Source organism: Sander lucioperca, chromosome 7, assembly GCF_008315115.2.
Source record: "Sander lucioperca isolate FBNREF2018 chromosome 7, SLUC_FBN_1.2, whole genome shotgun sequence".
Taxonomy (NCBI): Eukaryota; Metazoa; Chordata; class Actinopteri; order Perciformes; family Percidae; genus Sander; species Sander lucioperca.
Window position 1 is genome coordinate 24,230,758 of NC_050179.1, and position 22,851 is coordinate 24,253,608.

The following is a 22,851-nucleotide window of genomic DNA, read 5'->3' on the forward strand; positions in this document are numbered from 1 at the left end:
GGATGCGTCTAGATTTCTAGGCTACTCCTCTTTTGGCGTTTTTCCACTGCTGGTAACAGCTCGACTCGACGCCCCAACACGTCCGTTTTACATTGCAGATTTTAGTACCGCCTCAGCGTGGCTGACTTTCTCATTCCGTGTTGCCCCATCCAGCTCTCGCTGGATCCGCTCATCAGCAACCAGACACAAAAAAGTCTGTACCTCCTCAGTCGACCACGGCGTGGTTTTTTCGGGTTGCCATAACCAAAAATAGAAATTCCAGTAAATAGTGCAGAGAGTATATCTCACAGTCTCTGGCTAAACTGTTTAAAAATGGCGTGTTTGTTCAGGACACCCCCGTCTGTCGCTAGCAATGATGACGCAGTGATTAGTGACGATTCTCTCCGACCAATCAGTAGTCTGCAGGTTTTCACGTCAGCTTTTGGTATCGCCTCAGCTCACTTGGAACCTCGACGGAGGTGATACTAAAATAAGTACCTGTTAGCAGGTACCAGGGACTTTTTTTCGTAATGGAAAACCAAAAAATGCGAGTAGAGTCGAGGCTAGTCGAGCAGGTACCACGTAATGGAAAAACACCAATTAATTCATTGGGGAAAGATATAGCTGCTTGTATAGTTTTGGTGGTATGGTGACACATACTGTAGGATATTACTGTATGCAACGCATGGGATGGAAGCATGGTTAGAATTTAGAAGGACACTAGGTCCCAGAGTAGCTCACGCTTGACCAGATAAAATAAGAGAAATGTCACAAATAAAGCTGGAGGTCTTGCAAGGGAAAGTGTGTCAACCTAAGAACTCTAGTGGCAGCATTATTTGAAGATAGTTCTTTGATAGCACTGTAAAAAATAATATGATAAATGATAAATTCAATTCTTGAATTGATACAAATATTTGAAAATTTTTATATTAACACACATCTATGTAACATTGCAGCAAATAATCTAAGCTCTATATAATAAACTCTAATTTAACAAATTGTAATCTAATGGTTTATTTCTGTAATGGAAAATAACAGCATTGAGAATATATTATTATTATCGTAAAAACATTTTAGCTTCGCAACGCAAGACAAAATGCGTTTGTTGTTTAATATTTTTCAATTAAGGTAGTAACTAATTAGATATACTGGGTTATGTAATCCGATTACAAAAATAAGTAACTATTATCAACCCAGATTATTATTGCATTTTTGAATATGTCTTTAAAATATTGCAAACTGTTTCATGAAAAGGAATTGATATTCTAAATAATGAATATGTTCGACTGCTGTATATCAAAGTAAGTTACTCCTCTCAGGATGCCAGGTTGCCAGTTTTGTTAACGGTGAGTTAACTAATATACCTTTTTTTTTTTATTTACATTGAAAATGAAAAATTAACATTTGGAGTGAGGGTTTTCTTGCATTAACAGGACTCAAATTGTTGGGGCTGTGGCCATTTATTTAGTACAATGAGCAATATTTGATTTCAAAGAAATCTAAAAGTATTCAGATTAGATATACTGAGTTACTAGCCTGCAGTGCTGTGGTGGAAGGTCTGTCAATGCGAGACTACTAGTAGCCAGCAGTGAGTGGCTTGTATTACAGTATTACAGGTTTGTATTTCATAATTCTATTCAACCAATCAGAAGAGGGGGTAAATATTAACAAGCTTTTACGTCTGCATCATAAATGTCGAGTCCAGCCCTTTCACTTGATACTACAGCTTGGGCCACCTGTGAAAGTAACCCAATCACTGCAGCATGTCCCAACTTCCTCGCAAAATGTTGACAGAGTGGTCTAAACTCTGTGCGACATTTGGTCTCAAGGAGCGAGACGCGCACTGACTTAAGTTGTCTGTATTACTCCGCCGTTACATTCAAGAGCATGGCAGCGCTAACATTTGGGCTAACCCTTGTTCGACAGTAAGTGCATTTGACATTCATATTCAGTGTTTATGATAAATAGCCTGTTTTATGTTAGCACACATTGCTCTGAGCAGTGCTGCTTGCCGCTCCTATTTATAGAACGCTCCAGTCTGTTGTCTCTCCGTGGACCTATTTAGCTAGTTTTGTAATATAAATATAATATAAAAGTAATATCACTTAAGCTATTTATATATGTGCATACTTGATATAGCATGTGTGTAAATGTGTGTGTGTGTGTGTGTGTGTGTGTGTGTGTGTGTGTGTGTGTGTGTGTGTGTGTGTGTGTGTGTGTGTGTGTGTGTGTGTGTGTGTCGGGGGAGAGTATGCTTCTGCATGTAACCTATTGTACCTAGAAACAAGTTACATGACAAAGCATGTACTTATTTATTTATATGCATTTATTTAGCATTAGCTAGCAGGTGCCACATATCAGACAAGCACAAGAGACCTTGGCAGTGTCAGTGTCAGGGTTCAGGGTAGTCTGTGAGTGTTAGCAGAGCTGTTAGCCTACTTTTCACCTAGTCTAATCTTGCATTAACATCAGCATACAGTTATTTGGTGCGTCATAGGCATAGCCAACTGTAAACAAGGACAGTTTCACAAATAGAGCAGCTAGCTAATGTCCGTGGCCCTTGTTCATCTCTCCCGGCCTGGTTCTGTCTGGTCTGTCTGTGGACACTGCAGTACCTCATGACGACCACCAGAGGTCGGGAGTCTCCCTCATCAAGCACAGTATTAGCACTGTCTGGTCAAATATAATAATAATAATTTATAAAAATCAAAATCCACAAAACGTGAAAATGACCTGGCAATAATTTCCATATTTGATTAATTGAATAAATCAATTAGCAGACTGAGATTGGTTCCAGCTTCTCTAGTGTAAGGATTTGCTGTTTTTCTCTGTATTATATATAATAATAATAATATGCAGTTATATATAACTGCAGATTAATTATTGTTGGGTTTTGGATTGTTTGTCAGACAAAACTAACAATTTGAAGACTTTGAGTTTCTGGGGCTCTGGGAAATTGTGACTATTCACTGTCACTTTTTTTCTGATGTTTTAAAGACTATAAGATGAATTAATTACATTAAAAAAATGTCACCAGTACCTTGCTCCTGCTCAACTTTTTTTATTAGAAGGTAGATATGCTCCTGTGTGCCTGGTATTTGCTGTGACATCAATATCAATCAATATGCCTGGTAGTTGCTGTGACATCAATATGTCACAGCAAATACCAGGCACACAGGAGCATATCTACCTTCTAATAAAAAAAGTTGAGCCATCAAAAACCAGCAACTATTGTCCTTCAATAACAGGAGCCAGGTTTGACCATCTGCCCGACTGAAAGGTCCATGAGCAAAACGTTTACGCAGGGAAAAATATATCCTAGCGTATATATGATAATAGGCATGAAATCAAATGTGTGACAGTTGCATTAAACTGTAACTAATCTGTTGATGATATTATCTCCTGTACTTTGACATTGATAAATCGTGTAACTCTTGCAGTGGGGAAACGCAGTACAATAAAGAAGGCCTGCTACAAGGTAGAGTATGAATAGACCTTTTTCACGGCAGACATGTTGACATGTCATAGTGTATTCAAAACCATTAATGATGGCTGTTGTGCATGCTGACTCACTGAAATAGCTTACTGGGACACTTGATGGAACTGAGCCATCGTTAAGGTTACCAATTTCAGCTGTGCTTTTCCTACTATGACAAGTCAAAATGTCTGCTGTGAAAAAGGTCCATAAAGATATCTGAACTATCTTGTGTTTTCTTTGCGTCTTACTTGTATCTCTACCTCTTGCTCCACACAGGCCAGGGTATTGATTCACTCTTGTCTGAGACCGGTCTGCAGCAGGCCGAGGCAGCAGGCTGTTACCTGAAAGATGTCGAGATCACCAACGTGTTTGTCAGTGATATGCTGCGGGCCCAGCAGGTACCATGCTTTAGTTTTACAGCGGGAGCAAACTACGAATCTTAATTTGAAAAATGAATCAAAATGCTGCATGATGTATTTATTTTACCGTGTGATTAGATGTAATAAAATTACTCCATGCTGTATACATTCTTAGACCATACTTTTCTAATTTTATTGTCACATCATCTCACTTTGTGACATTTGTTCCTGTAAGCAATATTAATCAACCAGGGGAAAAGACTATAAACCATTCAAAACAGCAACTTATGTCTTCAAATCAAGGAACTCACATCTGGAAATACTTAATAAAACGTCTCCTTTTCTTCTGAGATAATGACAGTATGTCACTGTATGTCACAGTATGTGATGAGATGATGATACATTATTTCTTCCAGACTGCTGAAACAATAGTGAAACACAACAGTAGTTGTTCTGCTCTCCAAATGGTGTGTGACCCTTTACTTAAAGAGAAAGTGAGTGGCATTTATTTTGTCATTTTACAACTTTATAGCAAAAGTGTTTTACTACTGAAACATTTTCTTGAGATATATGACCTTGTTAATAGATAACTCTGAGTCACTCTCAGTCAATGCTTTGTTATTTTTTAGAACTTTGGGATAGCAGAGGGGAAACGGGTGCAGGACTTGATAGAGATGGCCCAGGCAGCCGGTCAGCCATTTACAGACTTCACCCCTCCGAAGGGGGAGACTCAGGAGCAGGTGAGGCTAGGGATGTAGCTGTTGTAGTAGGGTCAAGTGTATCTGTTTCTCTGTTATGTTATTATTCATACGGGTGTAATTTACTTCTCTCTCTGTCCTCCTTCCTGTCTTTTAACAGAAATATTTGTCTGCATCGCTCTTTGCTCTCTTTTTCTTCTTAAAAGCTCGTAGTTGTGCCACAAAATTGCTCGGCTTAAGACAGTACAGCATGGCATGCTCTGCTCATGGTACCAATAATGCTGTGCTCAGGTGTGGAATGTAACTAAGTACTAAGGGTGGGAATCACAGGGTACGTCACGATTCGATACACAATACAGGGCACGGCTCACAATACCGATTATATCACGATACAGCAATTCTGCGTTAATTAATATTATGCTAGACAATGCTATTGATTTGATTAGGTAGACCTAGAATTGGAAAATGTCAGTGTTACAACAGCAAAATATAAGACACTGAGCACACATACAGAATATACAAGAAATAATATAATGATGCACCACGACATCGGTCTAACTATAAATACAAAATGCCCGTGAAAAGGTTAAGTGCAGGTTTTCTCTCTTTATTTACTACAAGTCCAATTCTGCAGCACGAGTGTTTCAGTGTGTAAATTAATATTACACAACTATAGAACAACTATGGGTCCAGACTTTGGACTTAAAATATCCATATATCGCAAATAGAAGGACAACAATATAATGCTGTATCAATATTTTCAACAAAAAAAGTAATAGTATATAATGTTAAAAATAGTGGTGAAAAAGTCATAGTTATAGAATGTTGTAAAAAGTCTTAGTATAGAATGTTGAAAAAATTCTTAAAAAAAAGTCATAGTGTAGTATTTTGAAAAAAGTCATAGGATAGTATGTTGAAAAAAGTCATAGTGTAGTATGTCGAAAAAGTGATTAAAAAGTGTTAGTATAGTACTGTATGTCAATGGTTTGAACACACAACCTTCAGTCTTCTAAATATTCTCTTATAACCCTGAGTCATTAGAAGTCATAGTATAGTATGTCGAAAAAAATGATAAAAAAAAGTCATAGTATAGAATGTCGACAAAAAGCCATAGTATAGTATTTCAAAAAACATTCATCCATCCATCCATCTTCGTCCGCATATCTGGTCTCGGGTCGTGGGGGTAGCAGCTCCAGCAGGGGACCCCAAACTTCCCTTTCCCGAGCCACATTAACCAGCTCCGACTGGGGGATCCCGAGGCGTTCCCAGGCCAGGTTGGAGCCAACTGACCGGTAGATCGAGAGCTTTGCCTTCTGGCTCAGCTCTCTTTTCGTCACAACGGTGCGATAAATTGAATGTAATACCGCACCCGCTGCGCCGATTCTCCGACCAATCTCCCGCTCCATTGTCCCCTCACTCGCGAACAAGACTCCAAGGTACTTGAACTCCTTCACTTGGGGTAAGGACTCATTCCCTACCTGGAGAAGGCACTCCACATGTTCCAAAAAACATTCATGAATATTTAAATTCAACTTTCAGTCTTCTAAGCATTCTCCAATCACCCTGAGCTATCGACACACGTGTCTTTGTATTTGACTTCTTTACTTAAGACTCACTGATATTATTTCGTATAGTAATTTATAATTAAAGTAAAAAAAAAAAAAAAAAAAAGTCAGAAAAAAAAGTATAGTTTATCGATAAAGGTCATAAAAAGTCATATTTATTATATCATATAGTCGTATAACATGTCGAAAAACACAACCTTGTGTTGACCTATCTGACCTGACACACAACTTTATGTTTTGGGCATGTTTATCTTTTTAACGTTGGATATTAGACCTCAAAACTCACTGCAACACATACACACAACCTTCAGTCTTCTGAAGTATTCTCCTATAACCCTGAGTCATTAGAAGTCACAGTATAGTATGAGGAAAAAAATCATAAAAAAGTCATAGTATAGTATGTCCAAATAGTAAAAAAAGTCATAGTATAGTATGTCGAAAAAAGTTATAGTGTAGTATTTCAGAAAAAAGTCATAGTATAGTATGTCGAAAAAAGTCAATTAAAAGTCATAGTATAGTATGTCGAAATAATCATGAAAAAAGTCAATAGTATAGTATGTCGCAAAAAGTCATAGTATAGTATGTCTAATAAAAGTCATAGTACAGTATGTCGAAAAAAAGTCATAAGAAAGTCATAGTATAGCATGTCAAAAGAAGTCATAGTATAGTATATTGAATAAAGTCTTTAAAAAGTCAGAATAGTATGTTGAGAAAGGTTATAGTATAGTATGATGAAAAAAGTCATAACAAAAGTCATAGTATAGTATGTCGAAAAAAGGCATAGTATAGTATGTCGAAATAAGGCACAGTATAGTATGTCGAATAAAGTCATAAAAAAGTCATAGTATAGTATGCCGAAATAAGGCACAGTATAGTATGTCTAAATAAGTCATAGTATAGTATGTCGAATAAAGTCATAAAAAAGTCATAGTATAGTATGTCGAAAAAGTAAAAAAAAAAAAAAAAAAAAAAAAAACATAGTATTGGAATTAAAAAAGAAATCGTGAATATGAAAACAGAACTTTCCATTTTCCAAACATTCTCCCATCACCCTGAGCTATCTGACCTGACACACAGGTTTATGTTTTGGGCAAATTAGTCTTTTTCACTTTGTATATTGGACCTCAAAACCCCCGCAACACATAAGGTTTGAACACACGACTTTCAGTCTTGTAAGCTTTCTTATATCACCCTGAGTTATCTGACCCAACACACATGACTGTAGTGTCTTTACCATTGGATTTCATCACTTAAGACTCACTTATAAATATGTCAAAAAAGTCGGAAAAAAAGTATAGTATGTCGAAAAAGTCGGAAAGAAAGTCATAATATATTATGTTGAATAAGTCATGAAAAAGTCATAGTATAGTATGTCGAAAAAGAGTCATAGTATAGCATGTCAAAAAAGTCTGAAAAAAAAGTAATGGTATAGTATGTCGAAAAAAGTGATAAAGAAGACATAGTATAGTTTGTCGAAAAAAGGCGAAAAAGTCGTAGTATAGTATGTAGAAAAGAGTAATAGTATAGTATGTCAAAAAAAATCACAGTATTGCATGTCGGGAAAAAAGTCATCGTATAGTACGTCAAAAATAGTCATAGCATAGTATGTCGAAGAAAGTGATAAAAATCATAGTATAGTATGTCAAAGAAAATCTGGAAGAACATGCAAACTCCACACTAAAAGCCTAAGTCACGACCAAAGAAAGTTGAAGAATAAAGAATTGGATAACAATACTGTGAATGCTGCTGAATCAGCATTCACACAATTAAAAATAGCAGAAGAAATTGAATAGTAGCCATCATGTCCTTACGGAGCTAAACATTTTGATATTTGAATGTTTTTTGTAGCTGAACGTATGCAGAAGTTCGCTGCTGAATCAGCATTCACGCAATAATGCTTTAGAGACAAAAGCCTCTTGTTTGACAAAGACCTTGTTTGTTGAAAGACATGTTGCTAGTTTGTTTTTCATATGATATCTTTCAGTGCTTTGGGGAGCTCAAATAAAATTCCATTAATCTTTACTGTCTTGGGGTAGTTAGTAGTAGTTTCAGAGGTTGATATCTCTAAATGTTGCCACATAAAACCAAAGCTGTCTGCATGGCCACAGTAGTGTATGGAAATATTTAAACATATATTGTATATTGTGTAATTTGTTTGGGACTGAACCTGTGATGCTAAGATTATCTTAGCCCATAGACTTACTATTAAAAGAACATCTTAACCTTAACATTATTTCAGAAAATCGGACGCTTATCTTTTGCACTTACTATCATAAAAGGAAATATTTATCCATTGTTTAACTCCAGCTATATACCTAAATGCCCTGATACAATATACACATGCTACCACTAGGTGGCAGAAAACACTAATTTTGTCAGTCAACCACTTTCTTTGGCTGGATATAACCTGATTGTACACATGATCGGATGTCTTTTGTATCTGCAAGAGCACTCTGGGAATCAGAAAAATCAAAGTACATAGTAAAACTAGAGTTTTCATGTGTGTGTTTTTGATGGTAAAGGTTGTACCTCTGTTGTTTTGCATATAACAACCTTTAACATTAATCGTTCACATTCCAATGACATATGCTGTTAGGGCAAGACACTACATGTGAATAGGGTGAAAAATGTAACTAATATCGCCATAACTTAACATAACTTATGTGAAATCTGAAATCTCTCTGTAATGTTATTTCGCCATATGCAAGTGAGGCATTATCTTATGTGCTAATTTGCATCCATTTCCAGAACAGGAATCTGAACACTGTGTAAAGCCAGGTTCAAAATCCATTCAAATTGTTGACATAATAGAGTCAAAATGTTCTTACAGAGGGGATTTTGGAAAGGCTATCTCTTTTTATCACTTCATAAATCAGAAAATACTGCCATTAAAAAAAAAAATCACCATGTTTTTAGGAATAAAATGTTACATTAATCAGGATATGAATGATATATGAAGAAACCCCTCTGTAAAATCCATCACAATATAGTTAGGAATAAACCTGGAAAGTTAGGTGTATGTAAGTGCAATTGCAGAGGAGATTTCTGGCTCAGAGCATGAGACAAAACCTAATTTGAGATAATCCTCCTTAATTGTAAAACGCCATTCGTTTTGGAAGAGGCTACAGGTGAATAAGTTAAAAATTGTAAACTAAAACAGTGGCTATCGCCATGAAACTTCCCCCTAGTTGATTGGCATTAAGACAATTATTTTTTGTGTTCCAAGTTTTCTGTTATGTTTTAATATGCAAATGAGGCATTCATTAACGCTAACTTTTGGTGAGCTTAGGAGAAAGAAACAAATAGACAAAAGTAAAAATAAACACCTAAATGTGTATTTTGGATGTTTTCTTTCCACTAGTCTGAAAGAAGAAATGTTATGGAAGCAAAATAGCCCGAAATGTTAAAAATTAACCAGTGCATGAAAGAAAGGCGCGCGTCGCACGCATGGCGCAGTGTGTAACAGATGTTTGCTCTGTTCAGGTGAAGGAGCGAGTCAAAGAGTTTCTGGACAAAATGCTCCAGCAAATTGGGGCCGAACAGTGGCGTGACAGAGGGGAGGATGAAACCTCTGCTCCACCAGAAACATCTCCTGTGGTGGGACAGGCAGACGATGGGGTCAGGGGTGTCCCGGTCCACACTTTGGTCGTCACCCATGGGGTCGTCATCTACGTGGCAGTGCGCTTCTTTGTGGAGGAGTTACATTGCTCCTTGCCTTCAGATTTCGACAGAGCACGTATGTTCTCTTTAAGTCCTAACACAGGCCTATGTCGCTTTATACTAACCATGAGAAAAGAGGACGACAGGTTCAAATTGTCCGGAATCCGCTGTGTGTTCCTCCACAGGGGGGACCATGTTACACCGAACTGATCTAGATGAATGTTTTTTTTTTTAAAAGCTGTAGGAGATAACTGAGATGCAGTGAGACGTATGTGAAAAAAGTCACAGTATGTCACAGTATGTGGCAAAAGGTCATAGTATGGTATGTGGAAAAAAGTCTTGAAAAAGTCAGTATAGTATGTGGAAGAAATAAAAAAGCCATAGTATTGTATTTAAAAAAAAAAAAAAAATCATGAATATTAAAACACAACTTTCCATTTTCCAAACATTCTCCCATCACCCTGAGTTATCTGACCTGACACACAGGTTTATGTTTTGGGCAAATTAATCTTTTTCACTTTGTATATTGGACCTCAAAACCCCCGCAACACATAAGGTTTGAACACACGACTTTTAGTCTTGTAAGCTTTCTTATATCACCCTGAGCTATCTGACCCACATGACTGTAGTGTCTTTACCATTGGATTTCATCACTTAAGACTCACTGATAAATCATTAAAAAAAATAATAATGAAAAGTCATTCATGTCAAAAAAGTCGTGAAAAAAGAATATATGTCTAAAAAGTCATAGTATAGTATGTCAAAAAAGTCAGAAAGAAAATCATAATATATTATGTTGAATAAGTCATGAAAAAGTCATAGTATGTTGAAAAAGAGTCATAGTACAGAATGTTGAAAAAGTCGGGAAAAAAGTAATGGTATAGTATGTTGAAAAAAGTGATAAAGAAATAGTATAGTTTGTCGAAAAAAGACATGAATATTGTATGTGAAAGTTTAAGATTTTAGGTTCTGTATTTATTGTTCATTTGGTGCTCAGTCACCTCACAGTGCAGCTTAATAAAACCTTGGCATCAATGGATGAACTGTTTCCTAGTTGTTCAATATAAGCATGTTTTGATAATGTAATTATTAAATACAAATTGTAGGTGCTGTTTATTATTGTATAGTTTACCAGCTGCAGCATGTGTTAAAAACACACGTTATAAAATACGTAAATGAATTGAATTCAGTAATCCAGTTTATAATGAAATTAAAAAATATGCATCCCCATTATGTTATACAGCGGCCTTCAACAACATAGGTAGTTCACAAGTCGAGGACCTTCATTTAAACTCCGACAGTTTATGTTGCAGGGCGATGTTATCACTTTGTTCCTGTCTGGCTGTTCATTACTGTAAACATGGGCAGCTTTGTGCTTTAATGAACAGTGTTGACTTTTAGGAAATCAGTGACTTTTTCTCTGTTGGGAATTCACACTCTTGGTCAACAAAGGCAAACAGTACATGTACATGATGTGTGTTGTGCTGTAGCATGTATGTGCACTGTTGCTCTACTTTCATTTCACTCTGTGTAAAATGAAATCATCATTGAAAACACTTTCGGGTACACTTTACTTGAAGGTATCTACGTAAGAGTGACATGACACTGTCATGAACGTGTCATAAACATTATAAACAAGTCATAATACGTTTATGACATAACGCTTCTTTAGTAAGTGTCATTCGGTTATTGTCATGACAAGTTAGGGTTACAGGGTACAAGCGGCCGAAATGGGTTTCCTCAGGAGGGTGGCTCCCTTAGAGATAGGGTGAGAAGTCATCTGTGAGGAGCTCGGAGTAGAGCCGCTGCTCCTTCGCGTCGAACGGAGCCAGTTGAGGTGGTTCGGGCATCTGATAAGGATGCCCCCTGGGCGCCTCCCTAGGGAGGTGTTCCAGGCACGTCCAGCTGGGAGGAGGCCTCGGGGAAGACCCAGGACTAGGTGGAGGGATTATATCTTCAACCTGGCCTGGGAACGCCTCGGGATCCCCCAGTCAGAGCTGGTTAATGTGGCTCGGGAAAGGGAAGTTTTTTCTTTAAAAAAAATGTAAAATAAATAAAAACTACCTAAAAAAAACAACATTCCGTCTTGAGGTTCTCATTTGTTTATCTTTGCACGATATAAATCTTTGATTTTACATTTTGGCTCATAAACAGCGTTTTCATTTCACTAAGCGTGCTTCTTCTTTTACATCTACATTTATTTGATTTGCATTACTTCATTTGGACACTATTTGTCCAGGTCTAATTTCAGCCAGTTACATAACCGATGTGTGCATAACAACCATGTGATATTTTTGGTGGCCTTTCCTTGGGAAACGATTGATTGGGGGGCAAAAGTCTAGTACAGCAATGTACTTATACTTTTTTTTTCTATCATATTTTTTTGTGGTCAGAAACATTTTAAATGTTCAATAAATCTTAAGTGACTCATTGGTAACTCTCATCTTCATAACTGACAACAGAAATGTTGAAAGCAAACTTCAGTAAAGCACTTTCTGATATTCTGTTTTATTGGATCCGGATGAAAATGTGAACCTGAGAGGAGAGGAAAGGACGCATGACCCACATTTACTCCCAGCTCCTCTTATTGCTTCAGTTTCCTTCCTTCAACGATTTGTGTTGGAGCCATTACACAACTTTGCTTCATTTTGTTTATATACCATGTTGGTTATGCTAATTAATCTGCAGTTTTATATTTGATCACAGGGTGGGGCATTGCCTTTGGGAAGGCATATAATGGCGCTTTTCCATTACATGGTACCAGCTCGACTCGCCTCGACTCTACTCGCCTTTTTTGGTTTTCCATTACGAAAAAAAGTACCTGGTACCTGCTAACAGGTACTTTTTTTAGTACCTCCTCAGTCGAGGTTCCAAGCGAGCCGAAAAGGTGACGTGAAAGCGACAGACGGGGGTGTCCTGAACAAACCCGCTATTTTAAAACAGTTTAGCCAGCTGTTTTTTTTTTTGCTGCCTCCAGCTTAATTTGAAACAAAATGTGTCTTCTGGCAACACACACCTTCGACGTTCTGTGTGTGTGTCGCGTTAGGTCACAGTAGTTTACTGCGGCGCCGCTTGTTTACAGTTCTGCGGAGGCTCCGGCAGAGCTTTCGCCGTAGCCTAACTACACACACACATGGCCGGCTCCACGCACAAGTATAAACATCAGGCCACTTTTACATAGGCTACACAGGCTACGGCGAAAGCTCTGCGTGGAGCCTCCACAGAACTGTAAAACAAACTCAAGTGGCCTGATGTTTATACTTGTGCGGTGGTGTGTGCATCGATACGGCATAGCGACCAGCCACGCTGAGGCGGTACTAAAATCTGCAATGGAAAACGGACGCACAGTGTGTCGAGTCGAGGCGAGTAGAGTCGAGGCGAGTCGAGCAGGTACCATGTAATGGAAAAACGCCATAAGTAATTAACAGCCAGGGATACAAAGGTGTGTGGCTAGGGGGAAAAGCAGACAGCTTTTCACTGTCAGGTTTGCGTGTCATTGGTAGGTTAGTGTGCAAAAGAAAATAAATGGGTCACAGCACCGAAATGCAGACAGATTGTGGACATTGATTATTGGCACGCAGAACACGCATCCAAGCAAGTTCTTCCCTGGTTCCACCTCACTGACCTAATGTAAGAGTTGGTAAAAGACTACAATTTGCTATAAATGAAGTTCCTTTTATCAGTGATCTGTTGATATATAGGTGATCGTGGAAGCAACGGCTGAAGAAGAGTTTTGTATAGATAATGGACAAATCAGGCAGGCAATCCACACCATAGTTACCATTTATTTTTCCACATCAGAAACAACATAACATGAAATATATAAATAATAAAACAGTAAGCTAACAAGGAAGTCATTCAACACATTTCAATAAATAAATACCTTTTCATTGCTGTGACTATTGGTGTCCGGCACCTGACATAACTTGATCAAGTTTATGATTTTGGATTTTGGTTTATTTTGTTAAGTTTGTAAACTCCCGTTATGAAGCTGTACTGTATCAACACATGTATGAATACACATTCACAATTGCATACGGGTTACACATTGCCACATCTGAGCCAAGGTTTAAAATTGAACTGACGGAGGAGGTCAGCAGGACCCCACTGCACCAAGCGTGCTGCTAGTGATTAGGTAGAACGTTGCCAAACTTATCCTTCATCTGCTGTTCAAACAGAAGATCTGTACACACTGCTGTGATGTAACACGGTTTAAGAGTACATTCCCGAGCATAATAGTACCATAAAAATACATTCTGAAAAAGTTGATTCAAGGATTTTTATAAAATGCTATCTCTTTTTTTCAGAAGTTGTAAAACATTTAATGCTTTCATGTGTAAGAAACCACCCTTGGGTGTCAGTTTGACTCTACCAGCCCTTTGTAAGTCATTGTGTGACTCTCACTGAAATGGCTGTCGACTGACACTTAGGGCCGGGCAATATATTGATTGTATATCGATATCTGAGGCTAGATATAATCTTAAATTGTTGGCTCAGTGGGTAGAGCAGGCGCACATATACATAGAGGTTTATGCCTCGACGCAGAGGTCCAGGATTTGTGACGATTTCCTGCATGTCTTCCCCTCTCTCTCTCCCCTTTCTCACCTAGCTGTAAAGGTCCAATGTGTGGGAATTTCTCCCATCTAGCGTTGAGATCATATATCACAACTCTCTCGTGCCACGCAGTTCGTAAGTACGTATTACAGCTATGGTAGCCTTCACACTTTTTTCTGAAATTTGGATTTTGAATACGTGTGGTCCTCCTTCTTCAAACTTGCAGGAGCTGGGAAGCGACAATACCCATTAGCAGCACCTGTGAGTTTATCAAAAAACACTGAAGGCGGAGCAGTATGTCCTGTATGTCCCTTACCGGCTAACGTATTTCAAGATGGCGCATGAATATGGAGCATCTACCCCAGTTCGTGCAAATGCAAATGTAAAATTTCAAGCCAATAGGAATACTTGGAATTGATGGTGATGGTAAATATTCATGAAAAAGGACAAGTTTGTGAACGGGCAACACAGATTTTGATAATGAACAACTAAACACGTTACACACTGGACCTTTAAAGGGGTAAATGCCCAAAAAAATAATCTTAAATAAAATATATATATATCGTGATATGACACACGTGTTGTCTTTTCCTGGTTTTAAAGGCTGCATTACAGTAAAGGGATGTCATTTTCTGAACTTACCAGACTGTTCTAGCTGTTCTATCATTTGCCTTTAATCATTTAGTCATTATATCCACATTACTGATGATAATTTATCTTAAACCAATTGTCAACCCTACACTATCGTCGTGATATCGACATTGAGGTATTTGGTCAAAAATATCGTGATATTTGATTTCCTCCATATCGCCCAGCTCTACTGCTACTAATGCAGTCAAACATGAAACGAGTTTTTAGAACAAATGGAAAGACCCCCTCTCTTGACTTTTCGCTCATTTAACCCAAGTTCGGTATCTTAGTCTTGTTCTGCTCGGTCTGCAATGTTGGTCTTGACAGGACTGACGGGCCCGTTGGACTGTAGGACCCGGAGGGGGTCATCGCAGGAGGTGATGGTCTCTTTGGACACAGCACCGACCTGGTCCTGTTCACGCTGCCTGCCATCTGCATCCCAGTGGTGCTTGGCAGAATGGGAAGGATGTGACTGTGATCTGAATGGATCCGAGGGGTTCACTCTCTCACTCCTCCTCTGTCTCTTCACCAAAGGACCCAGGAAGGCCAGGGCTGAGGAGGGTTCAGCTTCCTCCACTTTGAGCAGCCGGCCCCCACTTATAGAGTAAAACACATCATGGTGGTTCGCCAAATCTAACCAAATGTGCTCGAAGAGACAATCTTCTGGGCCCGTTTGCCTCTGTTTGGTAGGGAAAAAAAGCAGACAAATGCAAAATGTTTAATAAAACTGTTTTCCCTACACTCATTTCTTGACTTCATTTAAATTAAGTGCAACTAAAACAATACTCACAGAGTTGTACTGCTCTCCCTTTGAGTCCACACAGAGGTAGCGTTTTCTTCTCAAATCAAATATTGACACATAGTTGCTCGTATCTCTTCTTACGGGCAAAATAACTGTAAGACAACATGTTTAAACATGCCATCATTAGTTATAAATGAAAACAAATGTCAATGTTCAGTGTCAAATCAGAACTAAGTGCACCTTACACAATAGGTTTATCTACAGCTTTATCAATACTAGTTAAACAGTTGTACATTTGTATTCCCAACTTGTATATATTTGTTCTTATATTCTATCCTATTATTATTTCATGTATATTGTATCCTATTATTTCATGTATATTCTGTATGTGTGCTGTGTGTCTGATATTTTGCTGCTGCAACACTGGAATTTCCCATTTTTTGGGGATCTGTCTATCATCTATCTAACAAGAGTTATCGCAAGACACTTTCCAGATAGAGTAGGTCTAGACCACACTCTATAATTTACAAGGACCCAACAGTTCCCCCAAGAACAAGCATTTAGTGCAAAGGCAGTGGGGGAAATGCTTCCTTTTAGGCAGATAACTATTTGTATACAGTAGATGACATGCAAAAACAATATGTGTTGGACACCTAGATTACAACATATATTTGTAGGTTTATCCAGAAATATGCCATGCATGATGTATTTCCTCAAGCCCCCCTAAATTTCATCTCAGCCCCCCTAAAAATTATAATAATACTTTTAACACTTTTGCAAGTCAACATGTCACTTTCTCATTAGGGGCTGAGCTCCCCTAAATGTCTGATCCTAGAATTGACCCTGTTGTGTCTAAATACATTTTTTTCACTTAGGGCATATATGTCAAGTATGATATTGCCTTCTGAGAAATTAAATTAAGCTAGACAAAGAAATCGTTGCATTTAGTACTCTAAAGGCATTAATTTTCTAAAATGAATCAAATAATCTGGAATGACAGAAAGGATGTTTTTTAAGTATATAGGTAGATTTACCCAGAAAGTGTCTATGAATGCCTTTTCTCATTGATCCACTCAGCTCCAAGTAGAAAGGTCCCGTACCAGCGGATGCATCCGCATGTGCTCCTGTGTGGAAGCTGCTCTGCCGACGTCGTACAAGTTGCTCTGGGTCCCGGAGCGCCGGTGCACAATCCACCGGTACAGACACATGTACGGCAATCAGGATGAGTGAGAAGAAAGCCGGTTGCATGATCAGTTGGGAATGCCGTGCTCTCTTTACTCTTAACAGCACAAGTGTTCAGGTTGGTGTGTGAGCAGCTATACTGCCGGAGGAGAAAGTCCAACAGGTCTAATAAAACAGAGGGTCAATGAACTGGGACTCAAAGCCTAGCTGTTTTTTCTGTGGTTAAGGGTTGCCAGGGTGGAATTCCTGCAGCCTTTCACAGGTATAATACTGTTATATCTGTGTAAGAGAGTTTATTACTCTAAATGGAAACGCCTCTGTTAGAGTTTTCTGCCACAGGTGGAAGCATCATTTATTCTTTGTTCACATCTAAAATAAAAATCCAACATCAAGATTCAACTTGTACCTCCAGAGGCAAAGGAGAGAGGATGAAGGGACAGCAGAAGATGTGAAAGGATGATGGAGACGCTGATTCAGCTTTAGGTAAGAATAACAAGCTCTTCAAACTGCTCATAAGATCTTTGTTGGGTAAAGTTTGTTTAATTTAGATTTGGAAAATGCTCAACAGTACTATCTCCTCTGTTCAGAGTTTTGACCCACTTTAAAAAAATAAATAAATCCGCAAAACCTGTAAAGGCGCTGACACACCAACCCGATAATCGGCCGTCGGACAGTCTAGCGAGGTCAGTGACTCGAGTCTGTTCGGTGTTTTCCGTACTGTGATCAGTCAGAGGAGCTGTCGGCCTTCATTCTGGCTGATTTGACATGTTGAATCGGAAGGCGGGCAGTCGGACTCAATGACCAATCTGATTGGTGGAGCGCTAACCCGGAAATGACGAGCAGGATGAGCGTGACTAAGCCTCATTTTTTTGGCCGACAATACAGATTAGCGCCGCCTGCTGTTATACACGCACAGAACGTACGCTCAAGTCAGTGTTGCTTCAGTGTGTTCCGAGGCACTTTTTGGACCAACTTGGGGAGGCAGTCAGTCCGACTGCCTTTTCTGCCGAAGGTCGGCCGTCGGGTTGGTGTGTCAGAGCAACCCGGTCTCGCGCCAGTTCGTTAAATAGTCACGTTATTTTGATTTATTGTTTCGTGTACAGGTCACGATTTTCTCGTTTATTTCGTGTACAGGTCACGATTTTCGAACGTTACCATTTCACGAACTGCCATGACACTGGGCTGCTCTGGGGGACGCAACAACGGGGAAATTAAACGCCACAACGGGGAAAATAAATGCCACACGCCGGCGACAACAACGGGACGGACCGCCACACAGGGACGCGATCCCCAGCCGCAGGGACACGATCCGCGGACTCTGTGGCACGCAACAACGGGGACATGAACCGCCACAACAACGGGATGGTTGAGGTTAGGAAAAGAAGATACTGGGAAAGGAACCGTCACACGCAGGACACGCCGAAAACAATGGGACGGTTGTGGTTAGGAAGAGAATAACGCGGATAGGAACTGCAACACGCCAGACCCGATCCCCGGTCTCCGGGGTGAAAGTCCTGTATTGTTTGACCCATCCACCACCCCGACCAACCACCCTACACAGATTTTCTGCTTTTCATACTACTCCCTACCGTTGTCGTGCTGTGATCACGAAATATACTTCCCATTTAAATACATAAATTAAAATTCGTAATCACCACACGAAAAAAAACGACATAATCGTGTCCCGTTCACGAATCAAAAGATTCAATAACGTAACCATTTCACGAACTGCCATGAGACTGGGCTGGTCAGAGCCTTAAAACAACTTGTTCTGAACCCTGGTAATCAGGGGCGTCGGACTGGGGGGAAAAAGTGGACTAGGTACCCAGGGCCCTCATATGAGGAGGGCCCAAAAACATGCTAGAATGAAAAGCTGTGGATGCGGGGAGGGGCCCATAGAAAATGCCTTTCTATAGGGCCCAGAACTTTGTGCTATGCCCCTGCTGGTAATGACCAGCAGGGGCATAGCTCAGGTCTAAGTGACTGATGCTTAATGACGGGAGGATGATTCTGTTGTGTCACGGTATGTTCTCCATACATCCAAGGAGAATGACTCATATCTTGCTTATTAATTGACTACACACTTCCCCCACCTCTCACTTCCTTTCACCAGAGTATATATCTGAAAGCTTTTTATCTCTTATTTTTGGCAGTTTTATATTTTTACCTCTTTACAGAAATGAGAAAATTCCCTGAGCTCCTGACCTCACGATTCCTTCAGTACATTTTGATAAACTTAAGGGAAGCATTTAATAGTCCCACACTTTTCCAGAAAAGTTGACATCTTAGAGATGGAAAGTTTTTTTGCCCAGCACCAGCAGACACAATATGTAGAACAAATGTATATAATAACATTGTTATATAACGTTTATTGTATGTTTGTTGTCGATTGGAAGTTGGCTTGTCAATGGCTTTTATTTCAAATCTGCGCTGTGAGTAATATTTAGAGAAACTGCCAAAGGGGGCATGACATGAGCATTTTGGCCTTCCTGGAAGAATATGGACACCACAGAGAAAAGTTCAAGGTAGTACGGAAGAGGGCAGTGACAATATGTCGCTCATTGATGACGACAATAAACAGTGACGGCAATATAGAGGTTTGTTATTTCCAAATCATGTCTTGACACTTTCCTGGAAAGTAAGTGCACTAATAATAGGTGGAGTTATTTTTAGTTTGTTGTGTTGAGTTGGAAAAGCAGTTGTTTATTTTGAGATGAATTTCCTTGAAAGAACTGCTCCGTTTAAACCCATGGTAATATTCATTTGTCATTCATTTATTATTGCAAACTTTATTCTTCATATATGTGGACTTGTGTTAGAGCCCGGGCCGATATTATCAGCCGATAATAGGCGTTTTCCAAACTATCGATTTCTGCATGTATAATGGCCGATAAATGAATATTTACAAAATAAAATAAAAACGGACGAAATACCCTTCAACCATGTTCTATCGATTGATCTGTCTTGTATCGATATCGGCCTTAAAAATCCTTTATCGGTCGGTTGGTCACTCTAACTTGTGTGCTTCCTTGTAGACATTTTGGTACATTCAGCTGACGTTTTTCCATTACGTGGTACCTGCTCGACTCACCTCGACTCTACTCACCTTTTTTGGTTTTCCATTACGAAAAAAAGTACCTGGTACCTGCTAACAGGTACTTTTTTTAGTACCACCTCAGTCGAGGTTCCAAGCAAGCTGAGGCGATACCAAAAGGTGACGTGAAAGTGACAGACGGGGGTGTCCTGAACAAACCCGCCATTTTTAAATAGTTTAGCCAGCTGTGTTTTTTTTTTGCTGCCTCCAGCTTCATTTGAAACTAAATGTGTCTTCTGGCTGTGGTAACAACAACACACCTTCGACGTTCTGTGTGCTTGTCGCGTTAGGTCACGGCAGTTTACTGCGGTGCCGCTATGACGACCAGCCAAGCTCGCCTCACACATGAGGCGGTACTAAATCTGCAATGGAAAAAGGAGGACGGGGCACCGCGGTCTGGCCGAGCCGAGCCGAGTAGAGCTGGTACTAGCAGTGGAAAAACACCATTTGGTACATTCAGCTGACCTGCTGTGCACTGACTGAAAGACTATGCTAATTTAGCATTTCATTCTAAACCATGGATCTTCAACAACCCCTAGGGGGTACTCAGAGTCAATGCAGTCAAATTGTTGTTAAGTTTTTCATAAAATTAAAAAGTCCTAAAATGAATTCAACATATTATTAGCAAATATAAATCACCACTGATGATAGGCTTACTGGCCTATAGATAAGGTAGTCTCTAAGGCCATCCCCAGATACAGTTCATCCTAAGGACTGACTGTACCACATGTTTGTTTAACATTTAAACATGATTTATAAAACCATGCCAACAATTACTAGGCGATTTTAATACCTTATTATTCTATTCTTAAACACTGTCTCTATTTGATTTATAATTAATTAGTGCCAAATTACATATGTCCAGGAAACTTAAGTGACTTAAGTATAGAAACCTTAAAATAAGGCTGCAATTTGTACTGATTTCTATTTCAGTTGATTTTCCTCTACATTTCCTTCCACATCCCTCATAATGTTGCCCTTCCCCAGAAGAGGGCGCCACATACTGACTCATGCTTATTCACTGAACATGACTTTGGCTTGAGGTTTAACATTTTCACTGGCACTCACAGTTTCTTCCCCAGTTCCTATAACAATCTGTGTTCAAGGGTCTAGAAGCATGACGAAGCAACTTTCAAGCATTCCATCACAAGCGTTTTTTGTTTTTTTTTACAAAACGTCTTTTATTATCATTTCAGGAATACAGTTGACTGCTGTGCACAGCACATACGTACAAAAATAAAAGGAAAACCATTTGTAATATAGTATTTTACTTACTCATCATCATATTTTTCAGAAACAAATGATTGGAGAAGTCTGTTGTTTCAAACTAATTTACAATCATTTCAATAATCGGAACTAAGGCAGAAGGTGAGGTATATGTTAAAAAAGAGGAGGGGGACTCAGAGGAAGCACTCTCCCCTCAGTGCAGGAATAGAAAACTGAGAGAAACACAAAGGCTGCCGGCCCACAGGGACACACACACACACACACACACACACACACACACACACACACACACACACACACACACACACACACACACACACACACACACACACACACATCTGATCCCAGATCCTCCAGTTCCCTGTGAACCAACACATCTTAAAACCAGCTGAACAGGTATGATAAGCACAATGGCAAAATCCAGACACTGGATCCTTAATCAAAGGGTGGAACACATATCTAGACCATTCAGAACTATATATGCATAATGCAGAATTAAGGAAGTAAGGGTTTATGTTGAAAGGTGATATACCGTTAGCTAAACCTTCTCTCAGGTACTGTTATATTGTACAGCCCTTTCTGCCTCGAAACAACATCATGCAAAAGTTGTAGGACTCGTAGCAGAAAATCTGACACCAAGCTGGGCTGGTGTAAACAACTTATCAGGTGTCTCTTACTACTTTAGGAGCCATTGTATACTTTACAATTCCCATTCAACTCATCGCTTGTTGTGCTGACAGTGTCCTCTGAAACATACCATAATAAATCAGAAATGACATACAGTAATACATACACGTTGTCATCAAAAACAAGTATTTTTGATCTTGCATGTCAGCTTGTTTTGATGAACGCGTAGCAAAGGGGATACTATCAGCATCTACCCCTTGCTCAATAAATTGCACTCCATAAAAATAAATTTAAAAAAAAGAATGCACCTTTTGTATATTTTGACAAATTAGCCAAAAATACTTCTCCAACCAAATCCTCACTGTCATAAAATCAGTCCAGAAAAAAAAATAAAAAGCTACAGGTGATCATTTTTTGATCATAGTGATGTGATGTGATAAATGCTTATCAGTCACAATGAGTAATAAGATGCTCAAGGCAAAAATCCCACAAACACGATATTGAAAGACATTAAACATGACATCCCGGGGGCGTCAAGTTGTTCTCTTGGATCACAGTATTCAGTCCGCCAGACAACCTGTTTACCTCAAGTGTCCCTTTCCTGGAAGCATTTGATTCTTTTGAAGGAGCATGTTGCTACATGCTATCTATAACTATAACTATCAGCTCAAAGCACACTCAGTGCTTCCTTCTGACAGACATCCCTCAGCCCTCAGTAGCCTCTGTGGTAGGGCTGTGCAATTAATCAAAATTGTAATCACGATTACGATTCGGGCTCCTAATGATCACAAAAACAGAATGAAAACGAGTAAATTCTTATTTTGTCTAGTGTTCTGAATGAAAACAAAATGTTCAAATGGGAAAAGTATTAAAGGAGAAATCCGGCGCAAAATGAACCTAGGGGTTAATAACACACGTGTACCGAATCGACCGTTCTCTGGGATATGTTTTCATGCTAATCGAATGTGACCAGTTTTAGCCCAAACCGCTAATTAGCTTATAACGCTAGTCGTCGGGGCACGGGTAAAGTAAAAATAAATCGCTATTTCTACACCG

The 22,851-nt window shown here is 39.2% G+C and overlaps 2 protein-coding genes across 3 annotated transcripts; one reads left to right on the forward strand and one right to left on the reverse strand.

The window, feature by feature from the left end:
• The first annotated feature begins 1,675 nt into the window (after nt 1-1,675).
• On the forward strand, nt 1,676-10,835 carry tigara (TP53 induced glycolysis regulatory phosphatase a). Its single transcript, XM_031303862.2, has 7 exons — nt 1,676-1,904; nt 3,420-3,457; nt 3,734-3,855; nt 4,233-4,310; nt 4,446-4,556; nt 9,563-9,995; nt 10,693-10,835. The coding sequence occupies exons 1-6, from the start codon at nt 1,867-1,869 to the stop codon at nt 9,947-9,949; spliced, it is 774 nt and encodes a 257-aa protein (XP_031159722.1). The 5' UTR covers nt 1,676-1,866; the 3' UTR covers nt 9,950-9,995; nt 10,693-10,835.
• Nucleotides 10,836-14,860: 4,025 nt separating this feature from the next.
• LOC116053027 (fibroblast growth factor 23-like) lies at nt 14,861-17,013 on the reverse strand. Of its 2 annotated transcripts, none has more exons than XM_031303880.2 (3): nt 16,766-17,013; nt 15,714-15,817; nt 14,861-15,602 (listed from the first exon to the last, which is right to left on the reverse strand). In XM_031303880.2, exons 1-3 carry the CDS (start codon nt 16,911-16,913, stop codon nt 15,210-15,212), a joined length of 645 nt encoding a protein of 214 aa, XP_031159740.2. In that variant the 5' UTR covers nt 16,914-17,013; the 3' UTR covers nt 14,861-15,209. The 2 variants fall into 2 exon arrangements, with proteins under 2 accessions (XP_031159740.2, XP_031159739.2); XM_031303879.2 differs by having other exon boundaries at nt 14,864-15,602; nt 16,700-17,009.
• Nucleotides 17,014-22,851: the final 5,838 nt, after the last annotated feature.

Coding starts and splice junctions, on each gene's coding strand:
- tigara (XM_031303862.2), top strand. CDS start 1,867: ATGGCAGCGCTAACATTTGGGCTAACCCTTGTTCGACA. Junction 3,856..4,232: donor ATATGCTGCGGGCCCAGCAG/GTACCATGCTTT, acceptor TATTTCTTCCAG/ACTGCTGAAACAATAGTGAA. Junction 4,557..9,562: donor AGGGGGAGACTCAGGAGCAG/GTGAGGCTAGGG, acceptor TGCTCTGTTCAG/GTGAAGGAGCGAGTCAAAGA.
- LOC116053027 (XM_031303879.2), bottom strand. CDS start 16,913: ATGCAACCGGCTTTCTTCTCACTCATCCTGATTGCCGTACATGTGTCT. Junction 15,818..16,699: donor CATTCATAGACACTTTCTGG/GTAAATCTACCT, acceptor GTTGTCTTACAG/TTATTTTGCCCGTAAGAAGA. Junction 15,603..15,713: donor AGGGAGAGCAGTACAACTCT/GTGAGTATTGTT, acceptor CCTACCAAACAG/AGGCAAACGGGCCCAGAAGA.